Consider the following 27,141-nt stretch of genomic DNA (forward strand, 5'->3'; position numbering starts at 1 on the left):
GGACCAGCCACCCACGAAGTGCCACACGAGGGCAATAATATGAAATGATGAAACTGCCCTCGGCGGCCACACAAATATGCAAGCGATGGCACGACCACCCGCGCCCATATGAACCCGCACCGGGCGCGCCCACCCCCGCGATCACTGACAAGCGCGGACCACAAACCACGTGACCCACATGTCAATGAGATAGAAAAATGCCACAAAGTAAGAAACCAGGAGCACTATTCATTGGTTGTCACATCAATGAAGATCCAATGGCCAAGATCATTTCGTCTAAAGATCTAACGGTGGGGATTCGTTTGGACACCTAATCCGACAGTCGAGAATCCAAGTGCCCTGAGAAGGCTCCATATAAGACTCCAATGTAACAATGAGATGTCCAGAAAACCCAGACCGGCCACTCTATGCCAGGAGGTAGACCGTGGTGGTGAGGTGCTGAAACCGGTCAACAGTTCTATGGTCCATAGCTCGGTGATCGTGATTAAGATCTGATCAGCTGGGTGGGGTAACTGCGGATTATGTTGCAGAGATCTCATACGTCTCCGCGACGGTGATGGTCACCGTAAGATCTTTAAGAGTGTTCGTCACTCAAGATCCAGTGGTTGATTTTCACGGTGAGATGCAAATTATGAACGACGACTTGACGCAGAGGGATGGTTATGCAATGACGTCGGTCGCATCGCATGTAACTACTAGAACCGTGGAAAAAATGGCGGCGACAACACTTGAGTGACTTTGATGGTGGTGCTAATCAAGCACTTGGTCACAAGCTCCGGGGTGAAAGCCTATGTCTGACTAGTGACGGTTATACCTGGCAATGGTGATGTTCTTACGTCATAACCTTGTTGAAGGCATTGCTCGAATATGTTCAGATTGATTCTTCAGGGTGAAAGCCTAGATTCTGGCCTTGGTGGTTGGATCCGGCGACGACGACGCTCGATTGTCGCAACCTTGTTGAAGGCTTTTTTTGAAGAACCTCGTTGTCTTTTTGATATCATGAGATGGTGGTTTGGATATGGTATTTGTTGTAATTTTTTGATCACGGATCTGATCGCTTTGATTTTCTTTTCCTGTTTATGTATAGCTTTGGTTTTATGTGACTTTGCTATTTGCAAGCGTGTTTTTCTGTGTGCATGGGTTTGTGTTGGGTGTGTGCTTTTTGGGTTTGTATCCTCTTGATTTCTTTTTGAGCTAATAAAATCTATCCTTTATTGAAAAAATGCAATTAGAGTTGAGAATGTATAATCAACAAGCCCGCGGCAGATCTTTTGGCATTTGTTAGTAGCACATGCATGTGCTAACTACACGATGGGTAAACATATTTTCTTATGAAGAGGTCAACACTATATTAAATAACACAAGCCCTTACAAACATGTCGGCATCCGTCTCTGTGCGGCCTCCATCTTGACTTCATCATGAGAAAAAGTGTTACCATTGTTTTTGTGCGGCCTCCATCTCATCGAAGCAAACTTGTTTTATTCCAAGAGTTTGTAGAAGCAGTGTCCAAAAAATCATTGGTGTAGACTAGAAGACATCGGCGGATACATTCTGCATGACAAATGGATGCCTTGGAAAGAGGAAAACCGAAACAAGCCTGTAGAGCGCCCAATTCTACCTAGACGGAGTTGGGGAACACAAATTTCACACCATACTCGATGAGGCTGAGACCGACCAACCTTCGTCGATCGAAAATGGAACCGAAGAATCAAGACGCATAGCCACGGTGTCCGCTCCGTCGGACGGTGCAACCAAGACAAACACACAAGAAAAAAAACACAAGACCGAGAGTACCAAATCAGGCACCATCTTCCACACGCATCCTAACATTTGAAGGTTACATTTGGTGTTCGTCTTTTTATTTTATTTTTGCAGAGATCAAAATGTTTAAGTTTTGGACGCGGCTAACAGCCACACGTGTGGCATACTAGCTATCCGCCCATAAATCGTGTGTGGCGTGAGTAAGAGGCTGCCCGTACGGGTTGTGTGTGGGCGAACATTAGAATTGCCCACACGTATGGGCGCAGCTACTTCGTGCCACACGCCCAACAAAGTTACTCATCTACACCCCGCGCGTGTGGCACGAAGTAAAGATGCCCACACATTCTGGCGCAGCTACGTTAGGTACTCCCGCGGGATGACGATTTCCATCCGGGATGACCAATGTAGTTATCCGGGGATGGCAAATGTAGTTGTAAAAGCATGACAACTTTATCTGTTTTGGTTACCTATAGTTGCCATGTCTAATTTATGGTAGTTGTCGCGCGTAATCAAACCATAGTTGCCGTGTGTGATTAACTACTTGCTACATATGGTCAAACAGTAGTTGCCATGTGTTTTACCTAGTTGCCACGTACGCGTACTGCATTTGCCATCCAACAACGTACGGGTGTCGTGTGGGCGAAATCAGTTCACCCTCACACGCGTGGACTAGGTGTTGGCTGTGTAGGCAGAAACTAGTTCGCCCACACATGGCAACTGCCAAACTGCGTGTTGCGGGCGTGTGGGCAAACTCTACAACGCCCACACACCAGCCCCGTCTTAGGTGGCATGCGAATTATGTCTCAATGTGTCAAGATTCGTGCAAACTCGACTGGACGGTTATCCACGCGTGTGGACGAGTTGCAAAACTGCCACACGTGTGGGCGTTAGTATTTCCGTAAGTTTTTCCTCTGAATTTTTTTATTTTGTTTTTACAGATCAAAATGTTTAAGTTTCCTCCCTAAAATTTTACGGGTAGCATTTGAGTGTGACAATGAATCCATCTATTTTCTTCTAGAAAAACTTAACATTTGCAAAAAAAAACACTTTTGATGCGCAGGAGCCTCCCAAGAGCCGAACTGAACTTCCAAAACTAAGAGCATCTCCAGCCGTTGGCCCCCCAGGAGGCGCTAAAAATCGCTCCCTGGGGGCACGCCGGCGCTAAACCGGACGCTGGGGGCGTGATGCCCCCCAGTCGCGGCGCCCACGGTTTTTTGAAAATTTTAGTTACGGCACAAACACGGCGCAAATTCAACCAAACTTCGACGAGTTCATTCATATTTAAATTTATTTTACAAAAAAGAAAAAAAACTAGTAGGCTACTCCTCGCTGTCTCCCTCGCCGCTCCTCGCCGCCCGCCGCCCTTGCAGTTCTACATGCCGAGGAGGCTGTAGAACCGCGTGTAGTCGCCGCCGTCGTCATCGTCGTCGTCGCCGCCTCCGCCGCGGCCGCCGTCCCTGCTACAACCCTCCCCCGGTTGGCGCCGCGGGTTGCACGGTCCGGGGGCGTCCTCGTCGTCGTCGCTGTCGAGGATCACGACGCCGTGCTCGTCCTCGCGCCCACGTTTGCGGGCGGCTATCTCCTCCAGGGCCCGGCGCTGCCGGACCATCTCGTCGCGGAGGTAGTCGTCCCGCGCCCACTTTACGGCCTCCTCATCGGAGAAGCCGCGCCGGGCTATCTCCTCGTACTCCACGGGGAGGCCGGGCTCCGGCTTGGGCGCGACGAGGACGAGGCGGCCAGAGGAGGGCGGAGTCGCCGATGCGGACGCCGGAGCTGCGGGTGCGCCCGCTGACAGGCGTGTCCTGGGATTCCGGCTTGACGGGGCGGAGGCAGGGGGAGCCGGACGAGCGGACGGACGAGGAGGAGGACGCTCCGGGATGCTCCATGCGCCTCGGCGTCCAGGAACTCCCACGTCGGCGAGAGAAGGACGGGGGAGCGGGGTACTCGAGCCTCGGTGTGTTGCCGCCCTCGATGTACTCGAGGACGGTCTCCAGCGTGCGGCCGGGCACGCCCCACCATCGGCACCGTCCCTCGGAGTTGAGCCTTCTGGAGGGCAGGACGCCGTTCGTGGACTCGAGCTGTTCGGCATGGCGGCGACGGAAGTAAGGCTCCCAGAGCGGGCTGTCGGGGACGTACCGCGGTCCTTCCCTCGCCGCCCGCGGCAGGGAGGCGCGGATACGCGTGATCTCCGCACGGCGCGCCGCCCCGGTGGGTGGGGGTGGCACCGGGACGCCGCCGGCGCTGATTCTCCATGCCCCGGGCACCCGCATGTCCGGCGGGGCCGGGTACTCGGCCTCGAAGAGGAGCCGAGCTTCGTCCTCGTGAAGGTGGCGGCGGCTGAAGCCGTTCGCCGCCGCGCCGTCGCCGGGGAAGCGCTCGGCCATGCTTTGAACTGAAGACGGCGGGAGGAGAGGAAGGAAGGGAGAGAAATGGCGCGTCGGCGATGGTGGCTCTGTGCGTGTCTCCAACGCGCTGGGGTCGGCTTATATAGGCGGACGCGCCACGTACGCGTGGCTGCCGCGTGTACGCGTGGCGGGCGAGGGGACGCGCGTCGCCCGGTCTTCACTGCGCCGCCCGTGAGGCATCAATGAAGGCTGATCATCGCGGCAGCGCGCGGCAGCTTTGGCATTGATTCGCCGCGGGAAACAAGGCGATGAGGACGACGAAGCAGCAAGAAGAGAGGCGAGTCGCTGACGCGGCTGGCCTGCGGCTCTTTCGCGCCAAAAACGATTCGCCCGGCACCCCCGAGCATGCCGGGTTCGGGTTGGGTCCGCCGGCGCCAATTTCAGCCCGAGCCGACGAAAAATGGGCTTCTGGGGACGCACTAGGCCGATTTATTCGCGTCGGCTGTCGAAAAGTCGCCTGGAGGGCCTTGTTGGGGATGCGGCTGAAGATGCTCTAACCCACTTCGTTACGAGTCCACTCCGACTGTACTCGCACGGACTGCAAATCGCCAATCTTCTTTTGTCGTTTTTGCGCGGCACCAGGCGATAGATAACCACATGCAGAGAGAATGGAACGAAGAAATAGCGCGCACATAACTGAGGCGCAGACCTAGATCTGATCAACCACAGCGGGGAATTTCCATCAATCCTCAATTACACAACCTCTTTTCAGCACAGGAGATGGAACTTCTAGCCAGGCCAACAAATATATCATCAGAACTCACGGGTAAGCTGAAGCGCAATCATCATCTACTCTAACACGCAGCTAGTGCAAGACTCAATGCCTAAATCGCCAAAGTTATACGAATCTGAGAACATCTAAACTAGAGAAATCGCCAGTAGGCAGCAAAAGATTGCAATATTTAGCTAAGCTATGTCACGAAAAGCTTTCCGCATTGATGCTGTACAGAGATGACCGGATCACTGCCTAACTGCAACCGCGACAACCTGGTTAGTACCTGCCAAAAAAATCAAGGGAAAAACCCAGCAGTTACATCTCTGAATCAGAAAGTGCACAATTTGATACTTTTTCAGTGCAAAAAATAGAACAGGCTGTACTACATGCTAACTTGAATTTCATGCAAAGACACCACACACACTTCATTGGTATTATTATTCTACTAGAGCGCTAAATTAACAACTGTTGTGCTGAGTGAAACTTGGTGGTATCGACACGTGGACAGACAGAAAAGGGGAAACACAAGGAAGCTAACTTCAGATGCACTCATCCCATTAGACAAGGATACAACAGATGGTAAATTGATAAAGAATAGAGCATTAGATCAATCACATAACCGCAGCATTTTTCGTTTTCAGCACAATTTAAGCTCATCAGTGACACCAGCCCAACATGGTAATCTAAATCATCAATGGAGCTATTTATCATTACTGAAAACACCAATTGGACAAATTAGAAAGCGGCAAGTTTAGACTTGTCCAATGCCATTTGTCAAAATAGTATGATTCACCATGAGACTAAGCCCTAAGTTCCACTGCTCCCAGAAGCACCACAATTCAATGTAAAGATGCCAGTAGGTAAGTCTACTAATATAAGTGGATGCACAGTACATTGCAAATAGGCCAGATAAATCGAAAAAGTTTATTATGGAGTACCTCAAACTGTGTTCGTTTTCTTGCCAGCAAGAATGCGGGATATTTGGAGGCCTCTGCTGAAACCTTCATTGAACAGTACCCTTGTCTGCATTTCTTGAAATCCTGGCAACCAGGACAGCAATGCAACTGGTGCCATAACAATCACTCCAAGCAGTATCTCATACAAACGCGCCACAGAAATAACACTGCCCCACACCACAGTGGATTCGATGAATGGCCTGATCACCTGAGCAATGGAAATCAAGCCCCAGCCAGTAGGAATGAATGCCAAAAGTCCAGTGAAGATGTCAATGATTTGAAACTCAGTAAACTTCAGGAATAATATCAGCACCAGCACTCCCAGAATGATGATAGCAGTCTGGACAACCCGGTAGTAAAGATGTTGCTTTGCAGCATACGTGTCCCTGGTATAGGACATCAGGACAAAAACACCAAAGATCACTGCCACACATATCCAGGAAAGCAGATACACCGCAATACTTCTGCTTCCGTCTGCGATTTTGAGCTGGTATACAACCCCATACTGAAAAAAGAAGTATCTGAGATCTAACACTATCTCCAAAATCTTTCCCCAAAGGCCAGTAGTCCGCAGATGATCTTGCTCCTCATACCACCACACTTCCCAGCTGTGCTCAGCCTTAGAAAATATACCTCCTGGAAACCAGATCCAGGTCATGAAATCCTCGAAATCATACACGGTTTTCAACCAATCAAAGCCAGAAGGATTAAATGCAAATGGAGCCATGATCCAGGACACCACGAGAAACCAGCTAGATATCATCATGACTATGTAAACAAGTGTGTTCCTGGCAATCACACTGTGAGCGGCATACACGGTCAATATTATTCCGAGCTCTATAGCCTTTATGAAGTGGCTCCTAGCATATAGCCTGTAATTTTCAGCAAAACTCTTATGCTGCACAACAAAGCCACGGCCAGTAGCCCGATACTTTGCGCCACCATGAAGAATTGTTCGGCCATAGTAATGGCTTTTTGTTCCCATGGAAAATGTGTAGAAGACAGATGAAAAGTTCATCTGCATTGTGAAAAAATCCCAGACAGCAGGTAGAAAACCCAGTTCAAGAGAATTCTCTAAAATCATTGGCAGGGCAGTGAAGAATCCGAGCTGTATGACAAACTGCTGATTTAGCACAGCACCCAAGGCTTTGTTGTTAGTAGCATTAGCACTGCCCTGAATTCCAGCCTCCAGACCACTCAGAGCCAGATACAGGCGCCCCCAAACAAATGTGTAAACCGTCAAGACCACCAGCATTGTGTTGAAGTAGAATCCCACTGTTGTATAAAACACAGAAAGCATCCGGAAAAAATCAGTTCTATGACCCAGTCTGTACATATCCCTACTCAATGTCTGTTCACCATTGCCACTGGATACCTTAGCTTCAAACATCGATATCTGATTAAGCCCAACATCACGCCCCTTGCCAACCTGGATGTACTCATGGTGGCTAACATTTCCACCACGCAGGGTGCAGTTGAAACCTGCAAATATGTCCTCACTGATATTGATTACTCTCGATGCCTTACTTAAACCACCCCGGGTCAGAAACCAAAGGCGATCAAATACATCAGGATGCCCATAATGCATCCGAACCTTCAGTGGATTAGCTAGCACCCGCTGCCCAAGGGTAACAAAGCTTGTCTCTTGTGCAGACATGAACCAAGCAAGTGAAGAGACAGATCCAGTGAAAACATGTTCTCGAACTCCCAACAGGGTTGGCTTTTGGCTCCCATGATAATAGTTGTACTGTTGTAATAGATTGCGCATCTTGAGAGCCTCCTCAAAATAATTATCCTGGTTCATGTCAATTGTTTGCACTGCATCACCTCTTGTGAAAATGATGGCATGGTTCTGGTTTTCAGGCTTACCTTCTCCAAGTTTCAGTGGGCCTGGCAACCTGATCCTGTATATCTCAACCTCTTTCTGCAAGTCCTGGTCAAATTTTACAAGGACAGAATAATATTGTATATCACCCATCTCGTGATGCACCTCATCAACATAAGCAACACGAAGGGCCTCATTTTTCTTCATAAGAGACAGGATATCTTCAGCACGTGGATCTTTCCCCTTTTTCTGGTTTCCGTATATCTGGCAAGCGACCACATAGGTGTACTTCATAAGAGCAGCACCATCTTCCTGGCCTTTAAACAACTGACTGACAGTGCTGGCTCCTCTGTTCAACCTCCTTTGAGTCCGTTGTTGCAAACCATTGTTCATAGGATACACATCATTTTCATGCCTAATGGAACCAAAGCTAGCCAGATGTTTTGTTCCTTCTGTAATGTCTATCTCAGAGGCAGTATCAAGAAAAGCAAGCATCTTGAGAGCCCTGTAATAGTACATCATTCCCCTAACAGTCCGTGATAAGGTCTGACCCCTATACGAGGCCCAAAGTCGGAGCTCCTGAAATTTCCCAGCCCAAATATCATCATCACTAACCATTCCCTCCCTCCTCATACGTTCTAAAAAGTTCGCCCAGTCATCTTCATAAATCTTCTGAAGATAAAACAAGATTGAGATTCCATCTTCATTTTCACGACGAAGCTGGTCCTTGTTGTACATGACGTCTTCGTTGTAATATGGAGTCAAAACACTGAATGCCACCATCTTCTCAACTGTGGGAGCACGAGGCATGTTCATGAATAGGGAGTTGCTGAAGAAAGCTATACGCCGCCTAGCCTCAGGGTTCTTTGGGACATTGTTCATGGAATCCCTGGATGTGAGGATCGTATGGAGGCGCCTCACCTGCTTGTAGAAGCTAAGATCACTCTCACCAGGGAATTTTATGGCATCCTCAAAGAGCAACCCAGATTCAGTCAACCTTGACGGTGCTAGCCCCTCTTGCCGGAGCTGTTCAATACCCTTCCTGTTCTTTGGAAAATCATGAACTGCAAGGACATAGAGAGTTTGCAAGGTGTTGACTATCTTGGTCTGATCTTTCTTTTCCTTCAGTAGCAGTTCCACTAAGGTGATTACAGATGAATGGATTTTAGGTAACAAGTCTAGCCTGTAGTCTTCAGAGAATTTCCCGTATTCCATTGAGCTATCAAATGCAAGGAACAGCTGATTGACAATAACGTGCTCATCCGTCCTCTCCTCAATGATCTCCAGCAGCAACTGGCGTATGCTGTCATAAGCTTCAATCACAGCACATCGCCTGTACTCTATGCTAGATATCCTACCCCAGTGTGTCCTGTCATCAGCCACTAGCTCTTTTGCTTGACTGAGAGCAAGAAGCAGCTCATTGTTTAGCAGCAAGCACGGCCACCGTACCACACGAATTTTCCAAACAACTGGTGGAAGCTCAAGAAGCTCAACTTCCTTGTCACTAACAATGTCTTCTTCCCTAAATGTCAGAATGATCTCATTCCAAATCAGTGCAAATCTCTTTGCTTCGACCTCATTTGCTTCAATTTTCCTATATGGGCGGCCAAAACCGTATCTCAGCTTGAGCCGGTGAATCGCATCATACAGTTTACTCCGGATGCCACCATGCAACTTGTCCAGGTGCTCCTCTGGCATCAAATTGAACTGCATTGCACTTGCAAAAAACTGAAACCTCAACCGCAGCTGCTCAACACTGCGAATCTCCCCCAGATGCGAGAAAAGCCCGATAAGTGCCCCTGTAAGTGATGAGAAGACTGCATACCATATCTGGATATCCATGAGGTAAATGAGGACAACTGGGAGCCACAGGATGATTACAGCAATCCGCTCCGTGTGGGGCATGAACTCAAACCAGTTACGTCGGATGTCATGAAGGCTGAATATTGTCTTCGTGGGGGACACCATCGGCTTAATCTGGAGGAAGTAGCTGAAGCTAAACTTAGCAGCAAGAAGGCAGATCCAGAATAGAGAATACTTGATGTTATCTATTAGCCCCTCCCTCAGACCACGGCCTACAAATGTGCGTGTCTGGAACCACCAGGTGAGCACATATAGAATTCTCCAGTTGGTTTTCTCTGTAAAATTCCGAACCCAAGGAATGATGAACAGCACCAACGCAAGCACCTGTGGGATGACAAACACAGCAGCTGCTTCAAGGAAATTTAACACCCTGGTTTCGGCGGCGAAGGACCACCTGCGATCTCGCCACCGCTGATCCCACATCCGCACATAAAGCACGCTGAATGTGATAGTCCACCCTGCAGCAACAAACGCCTTGAGCACCATCCGTACAGAGATCAGCTTAGTCTCCCTCGACACAAGACTGTATTGAGTGCCCGCATCAAGCAACGCCTGCATAAAGCGCAGCCCAGCCCAGGTGATGAACACTGACAGCACCCGGACCTGGATGTCACGGTGCCTGAGGGTCTCCCATGGAATCCCGCTACCATTCCATGCAACGATCATCGCTGCCTGAAAGAACAGAATAAGCATAACCCATAACCGGTCAAAGCTGCGGTAGACATTCCAAAAAGACCGCTGCTCTACAAAACCAGTCTTCCCAACACGGCCAAGCTTCCCCGGCCGCACAAAGAAGCCCCTTGATGTATCCAGTGGCCACCGGAGCTTCTTGAAAACTCGCCGGCTCCAGAAGTACTCATTCACATCATCATAATTTCTCCACGCTGAGTGTGGCTTGGTCCCATTCCGGCTTGCTTCCACCTCGGCCTTGAGCACACTATAAATCGGAATGACAACACGGTTCAGGAAAGCCTCCTCACCGCACACAGCAGGGATTGCAAGGCGCCCTGTCTCAATATCGATAGAGCAGTCCATGACATGGCTGAGGTCGAGGGCCATGTAGTGGAAGATGTAGCAGAGGCACTCCGGCATGAACCTCAAATTGGCAGCCTCCCCCCAGATTAGCAGGTACAGCGCCGTGTAGAGGAGGTCCCTGCGGGTGTCGACGCCGACGGTGGCCGAAGCACCGGTCCGGCGGCCGGCGCTGGGCACGTGGACGTGCGGCCTCTGGCCGAGGTAGGCGCACCAGGCAGTGTAGTTCCTGAGGAGCTTCTTCCGGATGTTCCGGGCGACGGAGGAGTGGAGGACGTCGGCGGGGTGGTCGGCGGGCAGGGTGCCGCCGGCGCGGAGCTGGGCGTTGGCGAGGAGCAGCACGAGGTGCTCCCGCTGGTTGCGGACGTTGTGCAGCTGGAAGCCGAAGGTGGCGCCGAGCCAGTCGAAGAGGTCGGCGCGGTGGAAGTCCCAGGCGCGCATGAGCGGCGGCTGCGGGAGGTCCTCCGCGTGCGCCATCGCCTCCACCGCCGCGCGCACCTCCGGGAACCGCAGCGACGGGTGCTGCCCGTGCATCACCACGTCCTGGATCGGGATGATGTTGTAGGACGCCTGGACCGGCGGCTGCTCCGCCGCCGCCGCCGCGGCGGCGGCGGGGGCGCGGCGGTTGCGCAGGTGGCTCATCCGTCTCACGCAGCTGCAAAACAGGAGGAGGCGTTAGTACTTACTAGTCACCATCATTTCCGGCGAATTAAGGTAGCGATCCGGAGGAGGCGCTCTACACACATGAGGCGGCGGCGGCGGCGAGGGAGGGGAAAATCATGCGACGTTTGTCTGGTTTCTCCGGCGTGGGGTTTGAGGGGTTTGCTTTGCTTTGCTTTGCTTCTGGGGTTTCCAACCACGACTGCTCGCTCGACTCGCTAGTGTTTCCGTGCGCTGTACTTTCCGGTGGGATAATGATGACGGCGATAAGAATGATGAATGAACGAGAGTTTGGTAATGTACTACAAACTCAGAGGGTGCTGGATACGTTTTAGTCTCATGACTAAAAGTAGTGGGACTAAAACTTGCTAGCCTCACCTATGCTTGGATACAAATACTAAATAGACTAAAATCGAGTTAATGAGCATTTATTATTCTCCAAACCCTCCAATCCAGAACTCGCATGTGTTAAAGGAGATGAGTTAAATGAGGAGAGAGAGGACTAATCCATATTTTAGTAGGGTTTTCATGACTAAATTTTTTTAGTCTCAAGACTAGTTCTAGTCTCTCTTTAGTCAGGGGTGATTGGAACTTTAACCTCTAAAAGAGACTAGTTTTAGTCAGACTAAAAATAGTCTCTTGAATCCAAGCATGCCCTTAACACTCAACAGCAGTTCTAAGTTCTGATCCTAGGTTTCGTCTCGGTGAAGCCATGGAGCCAACAGAATTGGCACTCGGCTGACTAGCTGTTTGGAAAATCTAGGGGATTAATTTTAGCGGATTCGCGTATAGATATCTTTGGGTGATCAATATAGGCGTGCATTAATTCTGCTGGAGAGCCGTTTCAGCCCATTTCCAGTACTAGCAGACGAGATGAGCGGAAAAAGGGCTGGAGGCGTGACAACTTTTGAATTGTGGGTGAGAAAGCACAAGAGCTTTTAATATTCGGAGATTTGGAGCCATATGGCATATGAGTCCATCGGACTTTTTTGTTTACTCCTATCCCACAATTGGAAACATTTGGCTACATGCCGCTCACGTGCGGTGTTCCCCCTTGCCACTGAAACAACCAGACCGCCAGCACCGGGTGCAGCAGCAGCAGCCGCACATGTAGCCAAATGAATCAACATCAATATCTCGTTTGTTTATTTATCTTATTAAGATTAAGAGCAAGGTGAAGCAATATCGCAAGGCTGAAGAAATTTATTAGAGGAGAAAAAGGCGGAAGAAAATCCGAAAGTTCGTGGTGTAGAGTATCTATCGCCGATGGCCAGCAACTGCTTTTGGGGGGAACCTGTGGTCGTGACACTTGTGTTTGGGGCATAATTTTTTGCTAGCTCCTTGTGTTTAAAGCCTCTAAGATCGACGCTTTCTGTTTTGCTTTCACCGGTCGCTGTTTGTGCTGTGCCGCACTAGAGAGCTACCAGTCAGACCTCCCCGCATTTCCCGTCAAAGCGAAAAGAGGCTCAGATAAAGACCAATTTGCCTTTCGTAATTTCTGGGCTCAAAACACGTCGTCTTTTTTGCCTGATGAAAGGGAAAAAAACTAGATCTAACTCGTTGCCTTTTTCTGCACAGCCCCCAAAGGCCATGTAATTTTTGTTTTTTCTGGTTTTACCCGATGATGAAAATCGAAAGTTTTCCCAAAAATGAATAAATTGGAAAACCACTAACGATAACTCCCCGCAATAAAAAAGACCACTAACGATAAGCTAGCACAAAACCCTAGCTATGGTAGTACTAGACGTTACTACTAGGAGTACTAGTGAGTGACACTAGTTTTTTTACTCATCAGCCGCACGCCGCTGCTGGCTTGCGTCCTCTCCGTAGCTTGACGCCATGCCAAAAAGGTGCAACGCAGGCGATGGCAAGTGGACCCGCCACGTCTCAGTTCCATCAGAGGCGGCCATGTGCCGACAGATCAACGCGATACGGGCTAGCTGAACGACACTGAGACGTGGGGCCCGCAGGAGCACGCGGCGGGCCCTGGTAACCAGCAGAGGCTATAGGCGATATTTCCTTCCGGGAGATAAACTCGTCACTCGTCAGTCCCCGCTTGGTGAGGCCCCACGAGACGAGCAGCAACGGCATCATCAGCGGGAGAAAACTACGGGACTGCCACTGACTGAGCCCCGGCTCCGCTCGGCTCGGACGACGGCGCGACCCGTTCGAGCTCGGCGAACCTCGACTGCGAACTGCTAACGGCGATCTACGGGAGCAGTAGTAAATTCCGGCACCAAGGTGTTCGCGGGGGAGGATTTAGAACTGTCACCTGATCAATCGACCGGCGGCGAGGAGCTGCCGCCCGCCGTCTCCGTCGAGACCCTCGGCTTCCGCTGCGGCGGCTCAATCTTCCCTTTCTTCTTCTTTATATCACAGCTGATACGAAAGGGATGGAAGACAAAATCTGGGAATCAAAATATGTATGCATAGGCAGAATTAGGAAGAAATTTTGGATAAGACCACGCAGGGAGGGGGAGAGAAGGAATCGCCGGAGCAGTCGAGATTGATTCATTACCCCAGGCGTTTGTTTGGCCTTCCTCGATCTCCCCTCTCCCGCTGCCGTTGTTGTGCCGCCTCCCGCTCGGCTTCTCACGAATGGCCACTTGCTCGGCGTTCCAGCCGCTAGCGCCTTTGAGACGTTTCTCCCCTTCTCGCCCGCCGCGGGGGGAGGAGATGCTCTTGCGTGGGGCCGGGCCGTCACTCGGGAACTTTGGTTATTCTCTCCTAAACGCTGCACAAGTCCCAACTGTCCTCATCCAGTCTCTAACTCCATTTTTTTTCGTTGGAATTTGGGTATCTTTATTCAACAAAAGCACACCTGGCACAGTCCGCCATGAGACTACCAACCAGGAACGAAGGTACATTATCTGTCCAAGCCTCGGTCACTTGCAGCGAACAGGCTCGCTTGGCGCAAAGATGAGCCGGAAGGTTGGAAGATCTAGAAACATGTTGAATACTAAAAGAGTTAAAACTAAACGACAACTCCCCAATTTCCATAAGAATCGGTGCCACAACAGAACGTGAGTTGTGGCGAGTGTTCCAGAGGTCTACCACCTCCAGGTAGTCCGTCTCCATCACGACATCTTGCAAACCTCGGAGTGTAGCATATATCACACCGTCATGCAAAGAGAGCGCTTTGGCGATCAGAGGATCTGTGACGCCCGCGTGAGGCTTACACCATGCTCCAAGGAAGCCCGACGAAGAGCGAGCTACACCGCCCGCCCCTCCTTTCTTCAGACCGCTGTCAATTCCAGCATCGGTATTTATTTTCACACAAGCACCATCAGGGGGCGCCACCCATGCCCGGGAAGAGCCAAGGCCTTCTCCTTTGGTAGTTCCAATAGGGCCAGGTTCTCTCGGATGATCTTGAGTACATTGGCCGGATTGGGTCCTTCTTCATCATGTGTCCGTTTGTTACGTGAATGCCAAATAATCCACATAACTGACACTATCTTCGCCCGGACCTGATCAGTGAACATTGGGTCACAAAGAATGTCTCGCGCCCATGTCTCAAGATGTAGTCGAGGTAACTTGAGATCAAACCACTGTTGAGCTTCATCCCAAAAACCCTTGGCATGCGGACAGTGTATAAGTGCATGCATTAGGTCCTCTTCCGCTGCCAAGCAGAGTTTGCACCGACTAATATCACGAATATGTCACCGGTGTAGTGTTTTCTCATCTGGTAGGATTCCCCGAATTACTCTCCACCAGAAAACACGAATCTTGGGTACTACATTGAGCTTCCACAAGCGATTCCACAACTATTGAAAGAACAAGCGGTGCCCTCATGTTTGGTTTTGGTAATTGATGAGAATCTCTATGGACTAATGGTTGTCTTGAGTTATATTTGAAGGATTTGTCCATAGGATTTTCTTGAAGTCCATGTGTTGGTTTCAAGGAGTTTATGAGTTGACCAAGGTGCTATTAAGGAATTATCCAAAGATTGGTCATGCGAGTGTTGAGCTTATTGCAAGCATGTCTTGAAGAAGAAGGTTGTGTGATCATTCATGTTTACCTTCAATACATCATCCAAATGAAGAGAGTTGCAAAGATTTAAGGTTGATCAAGACTAAGTCAATAGTGAATCAAGTTGATCAACTCACAAAGCGTAGAAGATGTACCGAGAGGGATCAAGTGATCCCATGGTATGGTAAGCTTTGTCCATTGCACTTTGTGTACTAACCCATGGTCTATGTGAGAGTTCTATGTGGGGTTAGGTACGTATCCATGGGCTTGCATCAAGAGGAAGATATCATACAACCCATGGAAAGGATGACATCAAGTGGTGATCGTCATCAAGATTGCCGTGTGCAAGTTCAAGTGGAGCATCACGAAGAGATCAAGTGCTTGAATCTTGCCATCCATTGTGGTGTCAATGGACTTGTGAAGATGAGCCGAAGAGTGGCTCACCCATAGTGGACTATGAGGGAGCAATCATCTAGTCTTCATCGAGCCAACGCAATCAAGAAAGGTGGTCCATCTTGAGGGAGTCAAGATCGTCATCATCTAGCTCAAGTGGACCATGTGCAAGGCAGAGGTTTTCCCTTGATAGGTTTTCTATTTTACCGGTCTCGTGGTGGTAGTAGGGAGACCGGATTATATGATCGTTTGCCGTACTATCAAGGGGGGCTCTCAAGTTGGTAGCTTGATCGTATCGTTAGTAGAGAGCTCAAACCATTGCATCCTTGCATCATGTTTCTTGGTTCTTGTTTGGTTCTCTTTGTGAGTCTTAGAGCTTATGGTCATCTTGATGACAAGCTTGAGTTCATCGAAAACGGAGTTCGCATGCGTCTTCTATGATGTTTTCGGTGTTGGAGGTTTTACCAGTCTTATCCAAGGAAGGGTTCTCACCATTTTATTATGGGCCTTTTCTCATTTGCTTCTTATTGATATTTCTATCAAGATTGTGTTAGCCCTTGTTGCTAGCTTTCCAACAAACTTGGTTTCATCGAATTCGGAGCTCGTATGCGAAAGTTGTGGCTGTTTTGATATTGCCTGTTTTACATAGAGAGGTTGTACCGCCCCGTAGAGAGGTTGTACTGGTTGACCGGTACAACCGGTGTTTGGAGTGGTTGTACCGCTCCAGAATTGGTCCAGAGGTTGTACCGGCCATGTACCGCTCTACCACCGGACTAGTTTCTATTTTGGAGCGGTTCTTGGGCGGTTGTTAACCGGTTTAACCGGTCTAACCGGTACTACCGGTTCCCCAGGCTGTTGTACCGCTTAGAGCTTTTCCCAGGTTGGTTTTTCCTCTGCTTTGGCCGGTTGTACCGGTTCGTGCACCGGTTGTACCGGTCCTACAGGTTTCTACACATAACGGGCAGATTCGTGGGGACCTATTTAAGGGGGTCTTCTTCCCCAATGGTTCCCCATCTCTTTAGCTCGTTTTTGCCCCCATTGTTGACCTTCTTCGAGCTTGCTAACTCTCAATCCCTCCATGGATTCTTGCTAGTTTTTGAGGGAAAAGAGAGAGGAGATCTAGATCCACATTTCCACCAATCACTTTCTCCTCTATGTGAGGGGAACCCCTTGGATCTAGTTCTTAGAGTTCTTGGTGTTCTCCTTCTTGTTCTTCCTCTCATTTTCCTTCCTAGCATTAGTTGTTTCGGTGGGATTTGAGAGAGAAGGACTTGGGCACTCCGTGTGCCCTTGCCATTGCATTTGGTGCATCGATTTGAGTTCTCCACGGTGATACGTGGAAGTTACAAGTTGAGAAGCTTATTACTCTTGGGTGCTTGGTGCCCTTGAGCTTGTTCCTCTTGGGTGCTTGGGCGCCCTAGACGGTTGGTGGTGTTCGGAGCTCAATCATTGTGGTGTAAAGCTCCGGGCAAGCGTCGGGGTCTCCAATTAGGTTGTGGAGATCGCCCCGAGCAATTTGACGGGTTCCGGTGACCGCCCCCAAGGGTTGCCAAAGTGTACGGGTTTGGTGACCGCCCCCAAGGGTTGCCATTTGTACGGGTTCGGTGACCGCCCTCAAGGGTCCCTTAGTGGAATCACGGCATCTTGCATTGTGCAAGGGCGTGAGGAGATTACGGTGTCCCTAGTGGCTTCTTGGGGAGCATTGTGCCTCCACACCGCTCCAAACGGAGATTAGCATCCGCAAGGGTGTGAACTTCGGGATACATCATCGTCTCCGCGTGCCTCGGTTATCTCTTACCCGAGCCCTTTACTTATGCACTTTACTTTGTGATAGTCATATTGTTCTTGTCATATATCTTCCTATCATATAGTTGCTTATCTTGCTTAGCATAAGTTGTTGGTGCACATAGGTGAACCTAGTTGTTGTAGGTTTTGTGCGTGACAAATTAACCGTTAGGTTTATTCCGCATTTGTTCAAGCCTAAACCGTAAATATTTTAAAACGCCTATTCACCCCCCTCTAGGCGACATCCACGATCTTTCAATTGGTATCAGAGCCTCGTCTCTCTTTATTAGGCTTTACCTCCTAGAGAGTAAAGATGTCGACTAGGGGATTAGGATTCTCTGACACTCTTAGTTTCGATGGCACAAATTTTGATGTTTGGGTAATTCGCATGCTTAATCTCTTTAGGGTCATGGACCCAAATTTAGAGCGAATTGTAGATATGGGTTTTTCTCCTCCAAAGGATCCCCAAAGATTATCTTTAGAGGATGAGAAAAACTCTTATCTCAATGCTCAAGCTTCTAATGTGATTTTCGATGCTTTGAGCAATGTAGTTATATTTCAACTCATGCCGTTCCGGGATGCTCATGAGTTATGGACAAAGCTTCAAGATAAATATGGCGTGTCCAAGATTTCTAAGGATGACTGTTCTCCCTCCACCTCCGGTCGTATAGTCTTCTCAACTTCTTCTACTTCACCTACATGTGGTTTGCCACAAGGTAATGATATGGTGAGTAGTGTTGGTCATTGCAATGATGATAGTATGCTTATTGTGGATGATCCTTCATCACTATATTGTTGCAATGCTCCTTCTTTGGGCGTTAACACTTCGAGCACTCCAAATGTTTCACATGCTTGCGTTGATAGTCCTTACATATCATGTAGAAATTGCTTGACTAAATCTCATGATGATATGCTTGCTATGTCTTGTTGCCATGATAAAAATGCATCTATTTCCTCAAATTGTTGTGCTAACAATGTAGAGGAAATCCAACACTCCATGGAACAAGATATGGTGTTTAATGGTGCCTCAAGGGATCCTACACCATCATCTATTGCTTTTTGCCTTATGGCTAAGGCGTCAAAGGTATCTCCTACTTTGTACCCCAATATGTCTCTTGATGATGATGTTGATGCTAATGATGATGAGGATAATGATGAAGAGAATGATAATGTTGCCTCCTTAAAAACTAAGGGGGAAAAGATTTTTAAAGCTCTTCATAAAAATAAATTTGCTCGCTCCAACTTCATGGAAATAATGTCCATTGCCATTGATGGCAAGAAATACATTGAGGAGTTGGAATCTCATCTAGAGGAGCATGAGGCCACCATTGATAAAATGGAAGGTCATGGGCGTGATTACGCTAATGAGATTGCAGACCTCTCTCAAGCTCTTGAACTTGAACAAACCACCAAGGAATCTCTTGAGGAGACTTTTGCTCTAGAATTGTCTAGAGTGAAGGAATCTACTGATAGAGCTCTTAAGGTGGCCAATGTTTTTGAAACTAAAAATGCTAAGCTTGAAGTTTCTCATACTAGACTCCTTGAGGATTTTGAGCACCTCGAAAATGGCTCAAGGGTCATCAAAGGTGAGCTCATCAAACTCACCGAGTCTCATGCTCAACTTGAAGCTTCTTATTTGAAAGAGCTTTCCAAGTTGCCTTCTCCTCTTGTTGTTAATGATGATGCTTGTGCTACTAATTCTATTACTTGTGAAGCATCCATTTTGAAGGAGAATGTTGAGCTACGGGCTCAACTTGAGGTGCTATCTTGCAATTATGGGAAATTGGAAGAAATTCATGAAAAGCTCTCAAGCTCTCATGATGATCTTCTAGTATCCCATAGTGTGCTAAAGATAGCTCATGAGGCCATGATTGCTAAGGTAACATCTAGTGAGCCTCATGTGGATACTAGCACTACTTCTAGTCAAAATAGTATATTGCCATGTGTTAGTCCTTGTAATTCATCTACTCACAATGTTGGTACATCTTGTGATGAATTGCTTTCCTTGCCTTGTTGCTCTAACGATGAAGCTTATACTTCCTCTAGTACTTGTGTTGAGACTAACCATGTAGAGGAAATCAAAGAGCTCAAGGCCCAAGTCACTTCTTTGAAGAAAGACTTGGAAAAGAGTCATCAAGGGAAATCCACACTCAACAATATCTTGAGTGTGCAAAAATCCCCCAATGACAAAGGTGGACTTGGATTCAACTCCAATAAGAAGAAGAAGTCCAACATGAACAAGAAGAAGGGACAAGAAAAGGTCAAGAATTCGGCCAAGATTGTTTGCTTCAAGTGCAAAGTTGAAGGGCATCATGTTAGATCTTTCCCATTGAAGAAGAAGGCCATTAGTGTCAAGCAACAAGGGAAGAGGGCACAAGTTCAATCTCATGCTCAACATCAAGTTGAAGAAAGGCCTCTTCCCAAGAAGACTCAAGTTAATGCTTCTCAAATTGAGAAATCAAGTGAGAAGAAAGTGAAGAGTAGACGTTGCTACTTATGTCGTGAGAAAGGTCACGTCGCTTCTTCATGCACTAGTGGTAACTTATCCAACCCAATTATTATTGATGATATCTATTCTCTTGGTAAGGATAAGGTTGGCAATGTGTTTGCCAAGTTTGTTGGTACTCAAAGTGGTGTCAAGCAAAGAACCATTTGGGTAGCCAAACCTATTGTGACTAACCTCTTAGGACCCAACTTGGTTGGGGACCAACAAGCTCAAACTTGATCAATAGGTGTTGTTGGAGGGCATTGGAGACTTGACTACATTATGAAGAATTAAGGGGACTTCATCATTCTCTTTGTCTCAAGCCAAGTCAATTGGATTATCAAGTTTCTATCTTATAACCAATGTGCCTCCTTGCGGTAACTTGTACTTAAAATTGCTTACATTCAAAGTTACTTGCCCCCTTGCATGTTTTGGTTTTGTTCCTTGCATGTGTTTGTATATGTTGTGATTCCAACTTGCTTATCTTGAGCAATCAAGTATGTGTGTGTTGGTTTGCACATCATGTACGTGTGTGTCGTGCGTTGAGCCTTTATGTTTCTTGTTTGTATCCTAGTTGGCTCATTTGAGAGATTAATGGAACATCCCATTTTGGGGGAGTGATGTGCTTTGTGCACCTCACAATCCTATAAATGTGTGTACATGAGGAATACCATCTAGTATTGATATTACAAGATTATCTAGTCGCTAGGTGGTATATCTCTCATGAGAAATTCAAACTCTAAATAGTCCATTAATTATCTCTTGTTTGTTCCTCTTATTGCCTCTTGTTAAGTTCTTATTGGTATCACATTATGGGGGAGTAATATGCTAAGTGCATATTACAAGCCTAGAAAATGTGTACATTTGAGATATTGTCACCTAGAATTGATATTGTAGATTATCTTGTTCCTAGGTGGCATGTTAGCTCTACAAGTTGCAATTTGCGTGTGTTTGGTGTGAAGATGATGTTGGATATCATTGCTATCTACCAACGGGAATTATTTCCAAATACTTCTTGTCTTTTGACAATTGGTACTCACTTATGTGTGGTAGAAATTATTGATCATCTTCACGTTGGTGTTTGCTTTTTATTTGCCTTATCTCTTGCCAAGTTTGTGTCAACTCCCATTGTCTTCCCTACCACTTGTGGATCTTGTTTATTTCTTGTTCTTGTCTAGTGTTTTCTAAATATAGTGAAAGTGATGATCCCACCTTGTGCATTTTGTATTCAAATGCAAATCCTATGTAATGCACAACTTGTGGGAGCTATTCTATTTTCTCTAAAACGCTCATCTTGTGATCCTCATCAAGTGTGTTTTGGTGGAAGGCAAGCCATTTCTTTTTGGTACATTGTGCCATCATTAAACTTTGTTGAGAGCTTGGTTTGTTTGGAACCATCCTCTTTTTAGGAGTTTGACATCTTTAGTTTAGTGTGTATCAATGGATATCTCATTCCTTGATGTATCTTTAATGATATCTTCCAAGTGATTATTTCTCCATTTGGTATCCTTTTCACTTGGCATTTCTTAGTCTTTTGGTTTCGGGTTTTGAAAGTCTTGAGCATGCATGTTTACTTCATGTATTTCATTTGGCATGTTTTCTTTCTTTGACTCAATATATAGCGGGAACTCCACCTAGTCTCAATTTGGCTGAGATGTGCATGAAATTCATTTTCATATTTATATGCACATATTTATGTGGAGTTTGTCCTATGTATTGGTGTTTCTAACTATTTGGTCCCGATGAGTTTGGGTACCGTTTAGTTTGTGTTGTTCTTCTAGGAACATTTGGAGATGCATTGGATGCTCGGCTCACTCACAAGGAAGGTGTTGTCACCATGTGCATATTGGAGTCAAGCTAGGATGATCAATGAACTACTATCTACCTTCAATTGGTATCTACTACATCCTTCCAATGATATCTCGGTAACAAGTATCTATTCATGCTTTCTCCTCTTGCATTCAACCTTGTGCAGGTTGCATCTTGGCATGATTTTCATTTCATATCTTGTGATACTTGTTTCCTTTTTCAAAACATCCCAACGATGATCTCTCGTTGCTAGTTGTGATGCCTTTGATGGATGTGTGTTTGGACTTCATTTATATACAATAAGACCTTATCTAGCCAAGTGCTATGCTTTCAAGCAAATATCTTATTGGTATATTTATGACTTCCTTGTGGATATCTTGTTCCTTCGTGTTGTAACTATTTCGGGTGTACATCCTTCTTTGTAGATATATATATCATCATGATTTACTCTACATAGAACCTTATACACTTGAGAGAAATTACATCTCTAGTTGATATCTTTTCTTCCATGTCCACCTTGTCTTTCTTATGTTATTTCTTTGGTGGCTCCGTGAAAGCTTTTGCCTTGAGTGTGTGTCCTCTATCGTTGCATCTTGTTGCACTCTTGTGTGGTGAAGATTATTTTCCTCTTGCTTATCTTTACGAGGTTTTTGCCATCTTAATTGGTATCCCTCGTGTTGATGAGCCTCCCCTCGTCTATCTTCACCACGGGTTGTCACAAGCATAGGTTCTCTTTTGCTTATTAGTAAGCTTGTGAACCCATTTTCCAGTTGTGTGTGGGAATGATAGGCCTTGCACCATGTGCCTCATTCTTTCAAGACTATGTTGATGCTTAATGCTCATCCTAATCTTAGTCTTCTCAAGTGCTTCGCCATGACTCACACACATCATTTTGGTTGAGCCTATTCTTAAGTTGCCTCTTTTACATGTTGCTCAACCATGTGCTTGTTGCAAGCGCTAGGCTTTGTTTCCTATATGCTCACTTGCACTGGATGTGAGTTTCTATTGATTTTGGGGGAGCTATGATCCTATTTTGTGCACTTTGTATTCAAATACAAAAATTCTTTTGTGTGCACAAATCATGGGGAGCTTCTCTAGTTTCTTTAGAACACTCCTCTGCGCTTTTCATAATATCTTTATTCTTGTGGCATGTAGGATCATTGGTCTAGTTGGTTCAATTGATTTCCGTTGATTGCTTGCTTCAATTGGTATCTTCTGATTGCTTGTGTCTCTCTTTGTTATGTCTTTGTGGCATATTTTTTTGTTGCAATCTTTGGGCATCAATATAGTTTGTCTTCCTCCAAGTATTGGCAGTTGGATATGTGTATTGCATTCCGCTCTCTTGTTGAGAAATACATAAGTTATGGAGGAACACATTTTATATTGGCCTTCTAAGCTTTTAGCCCATTTTGGCAATCGATGCCAATGGGGGAGAAGTTTCAGAGAGTTTTGTGGAGAAGTTTAGAGAGTTATCTCCTCTTGCTTTGGTTTTGTTCCTTAGCATTTGCATCTCATACGCATGCACTATTGGTTGTTGCATTGCATAGTGAAGCATAATTCCTTATATAAACTCTCTTGAAAGTGATTGTCATCAATTACCAAAATGGGGGAGATTGAAAGAACATGTGGTGCCCCCATGTTTGGTTTTGGTAATTGATGACAATCTCTATGGACTAATGGTTGTCTTGAGTTATATTTGAAGGATTTGTCCATAGGATTTTCTTGAAGTCCATGTGTTGGTTTCAAGGAGTTTATGAGTTGACCAAGGTGCTATTAAGGAATTATCCAAAGATTGGTCATGCGAGTGTTGAGCTTATTGCAAGCATGTCTTGAAGAAGAAGGTTGTGTGATCATTCATGTTTACCTTCAATACATCATCCAAATGAAGAGAGTTGCAAAGATTTAAGGTTGATCAAGACTAAGTCAATAGTGAATCAAGTTGATCAACTCACAAAGCGTAGAAGATGTACCGAGAGGGATCAAGTGATCCCATGGTATGGTAAGCTTTGTCCATTGCACTTTGTGTACTAACCCATGGTCTATGTGAGAGTTCTATGTGGGGTTAGGTACGTATCCATGGGCTTGCATCAAGAGGAAGATATCATACAACCCATGGAAAGGATGACATCAAGTGGTGATCGTCATCAAGATTGCCGTGTGCAAGTTCAAGTGGAGCATCACGAAGAGATCAAGTGCTTGAATCTTGCCATCCATTGTGGTGTCAATGGACTTGTGAAGATGAGCCGAAGAGTGGCTCACCCATAGTGGACTATGGGGGAGCAATCATCTAGTCTTCATCGAGCCAACGCAATCAAGAAAGGTGGTCCATCTTGAGGGAGTCAAGATCGTCATCATCTAGCTCAAGTGGACCATGTGCAAGGCAGAGGTTTTCCCTTGATAGTTTTTCTATTTTACCGGTCTCATGGTGGTAGTAGGGAGACCGGGTTATATGATCGTTTGCCGTACTATCAAGGGGGGATCTCAAGTTGGTAGCTTGATCGTATCGTTAGTAGAGAGCTCAAACCATTGCATCCTTGCATCATGTTTCTTGGTTCTTGTTTGGTTCTCTTTGTGAGTCTTAGAGCTTATGGTCATCTTGATGACAAGCTTGAGTTCATCGAAAACGGAGTTCGCATGCGTCTTCTATGATGTTTTCGGTGTTGGAGGTTTTACCAGTCTTATCCAAGGAAGGGTTCTCACCATTTTATTATGGGCCTTTTCTCATTTGCTTCTTATTGATATTTCTATCAAGATTGTGTTAGCCCTTGTTGCTAGCTTTCCAACAAACTTGGTTTCATTGAATTCGGAGCTCGTATGCAAAAGTTGTGGCTGTTTTGATATTGCCTGTTTTACATAGAGAGGTTGTACCGCCCCGTAGAGAGGTTGTACCGATTGACCGGTACAACCGGTGTTTGGAGCGGTTGTACCGCTCCAGAATTGGTCCGGAGGTTGTACCGGCCATGTACCGCTCTACCACCGGACTAGTTTCTGTTTTGGAGCGGTTCTTGGGCGGTTGTTGACCGGTTTAACCGGTCTAACGGGTACTACCGGTTCCCCAGGCTGTTGTACCGCTTAGAGCTTTTTCCAGGTTGGTTTTTCCTTTGCTTTGGCCGGTTGTACCGCTTCGTGCACCGGTTGTACCGGTCCTACAGGTTTCTGCACATAACGGGCAGATTCGTGGGGACCTATTTAAGGGGGTCTTCTTCCCCAATGGTTCCCCATCTCTTTAGCTCGTTTTTGCCCCCATTGTTGACTTTCTTCGAGCTTGCTAACTCTCAATCCCTCCATGGATTCTTGCTAGTTTTTGAGGGAAAAGAGAGAGGAGATCTAGATCCACATTTCCACCAATCACTTTCTCCTCTATGTGAGGGGAACCCCTTGGATCTAGTTCTTGGAGTTCTTGGTGTTCTCCTTCTTGTTCTTCCTCTCATTTTCCTCCCTAGCATTAGTTGCTTCGGTGGGATTTGAGAGAGAAGGACTTGGGCACTCCGTGTGCCCTTGCCATTGCATTTGGTGCATCGGTTTGAGTTCTCCACGGTGATAAGTGGAAGTTACAAGTTGAGAAGCTTATTACTCTTGGGTGCTTGGTGCCCTTGAGCTTGTTCCTCTTGGGTGCTTGGGCGCCCTAGACGGTTGGTGGTGTTCGGAGCTCAATCATTGTGGTGTAAAGCTCCGGGCAAGCGTCGGGGTCTCCAGTTAGGTTGTGGAGATCGCCCCGAGCAATTTGACGGGTTCCGGTGACCGCCCCCAAGGGTTGCCAAAGTGTACGGGTTCGGTGACCGCCCCCAAGGGTTGCCATTTGTACGGGTTCGGTGACCGCCCTCAAGGGTCCCTTAGTGGAATCACGGCATCTTGCATTGTGCAAGGGCGTGAGGAGATTACGGTGGCCCTAGTGGCTTCTTGGGGAGCATTGTGCCTCCACACCGCTCCAAACGGAGATTAGCATCCGCAAGGGTGTGAACTTCGGGATACATCATCGTCTCCGCGTGCCTCGGTTATCTCTTACCCGAGTCCTTTATTTATGCACTTTACTTTGTGATAGTCATATTGTTCTTGTCATATATCTTCCTATCACATAGTTGCTTATCTTGCTTAGCATAAGTTGTTGGTGCACATAGGTGAGCCTAGTTGTTGTAGGTTTTGTGCTTGACAAATTAACCGTTAGGTTTATTCCGCATTTGTTCAAGCCTAAACCGTAAATATTTTAAAACGCCTATTCACCCCCCCCCCCTCTAGGCGACATCCACGATCTTTCAACTGTTCATTTGCATTTGAGGCTCGTGCAGCCGGCCCTTCTTCTAGAGCAGAACGCTCTTTTTGAATCATGAGAGCACGGTATGCTGATTTGATAGTGTAGATGCCGGACTTCTCGAAAGCCCAAGCCAAGAAATCTGCTCCTCCCCCTGACCGCAATGGAATGTTCAGTATAGCTATTGCATCAGTAGGAACAAAGGTGTCTCGAACTAGGTCCATCCGCCATGACCAGTTCTCATCATCAATTAAGTCACTCACAAATTGTACTGAAGTGTTTGCAGGTTTGACGATAGGTTTAATTGTCAATGTACCTGGAATCCATTTGTCATCCCACACAGATACAATCGAACCATCCCCAATCCTGTTAATTAGTCCAACATTCAAGGCGTCTCTCCCGGCGATAATAGCACGCCAAGTTGCTGATGAATTTGAGGGTGCACTAGCATGCATGAAGTCACAATCACGAAAATCTCCAACCGTGTTTCCCTAGCATTGCCAAGTTAAAGAAATTGAAGTCACGGAATCCCATTCCGCCCTTACATTTTGGTACTGTAAGCTTATCCCAAGATAGCCAGTGCATAGATCTTTTATCTAAGGAACTGCCCCACCAGTATCTAGCCATTAAGGAAGTGAGTTTTGAGCAAATTTTCTTAGTAAGTAAGAAACAACTCATGCCATGCGCCGGGATGGCTCGAATGATCGACTTGAGCAAGGTTTCCCTCGCTACGCATGCCATAGTCCGTTCTGACCAACCATTCATCTTCCCCCGGCATCGTTCTTCCATGTAATCAAATGTGCCACTTGTGAGCCTGCCAATAGCAGTTGGAAGTCCCAAGTAACGTTCACTGAATGCCTCATTATCAATTCCCAACATTTGCTTCACATGAATTCTTCTAAATCCCGGAGTATTAGGACTGAAGTAAACTGAACTTTTGCCCATATGAACACTTTGTCCTGAACACCGCGAATAAATTCTGATGATAGCAACGAGCCTGGTGCAACTTTGAATATTGGCATTAATAAAGATAAGACTATCATCCGCAAAAAGAAGATGGTTTACCCATGGAGCTCTCAGGCTAGCTCTGACTCCCCTATCAATATAATTCCCTCCATAATACTTGAGCAGAGAGGAAAAGCCTTCTGCATACAGTAGGAACAAGTACGGCGAAGCAGGGCATCCTTGCCGCAGCCCCCTTGATGGGGTGAAGAAAGGTAGCAATTCCCCATT

General features: G+C 46.9%; 1 protein-coding gene and 1 non-coding gene across 2 annotated transcripts; both read right to left on the bottom strand.

Moving 5' to 3' along the window:
- Positions 1-4,776: 4,776 nt before the first annotated feature.
- On the bottom strand, positions 4,777-11,435 carry LOC119277019 (callose synthase 11-like). Its single transcript, XM_037558219.1, has 3 exons — positions 11,303-11,435; positions 5,821-11,213; positions 4,777-5,165 (listed from the first exon to the last, which is right to left on the bottom strand). Exon 2 carries the CDS (start codon positions 11,198-11,200, stop codon positions 5,822-5,824), a length of 5,379 nt encoding a protein of 1,792 aa, XP_037414116.1. The 5' UTR covers positions 11,201-11,213; positions 11,303-11,435; the 3' UTR covers positions 4,777-5,165; position 5,821.
- On the bottom strand, positions 8,116-8,196 carry LOC119282943. The gene has a single exon (XR_005138959.1). It is a non-coding gene; the product is annotated as a small nucleolar RNA J33 (small nucleolar RNA).
- Positions 11,436-27,141: the final 15,706 nt, after the last annotated feature.

Source organism: Triticum dicoccoides, chromosome 3B (assembly GCF_002162155.2).
Source record: "Triticum dicoccoides isolate Atlit2015 ecotype Zavitan chromosome 3B, WEW_v2.0, whole genome shotgun sequence".
In the NCBI taxonomy this organism is placed as follows: domain Eukaryota; kingdom Viridiplantae; phylum Streptophyta; class Magnoliopsida; order Poales; family Poaceae; genus Triticum; species Triticum dicoccoides.

Coding starts and splice junctions, on each gene's coding strand:
- LOC119277019 (XM_037558219.1), bottom strand. CDS start 11,200: ATGAGCCACCTGCGCAACCGCCGCGCCCCCGCCGCCGCCGCGGCGGCG.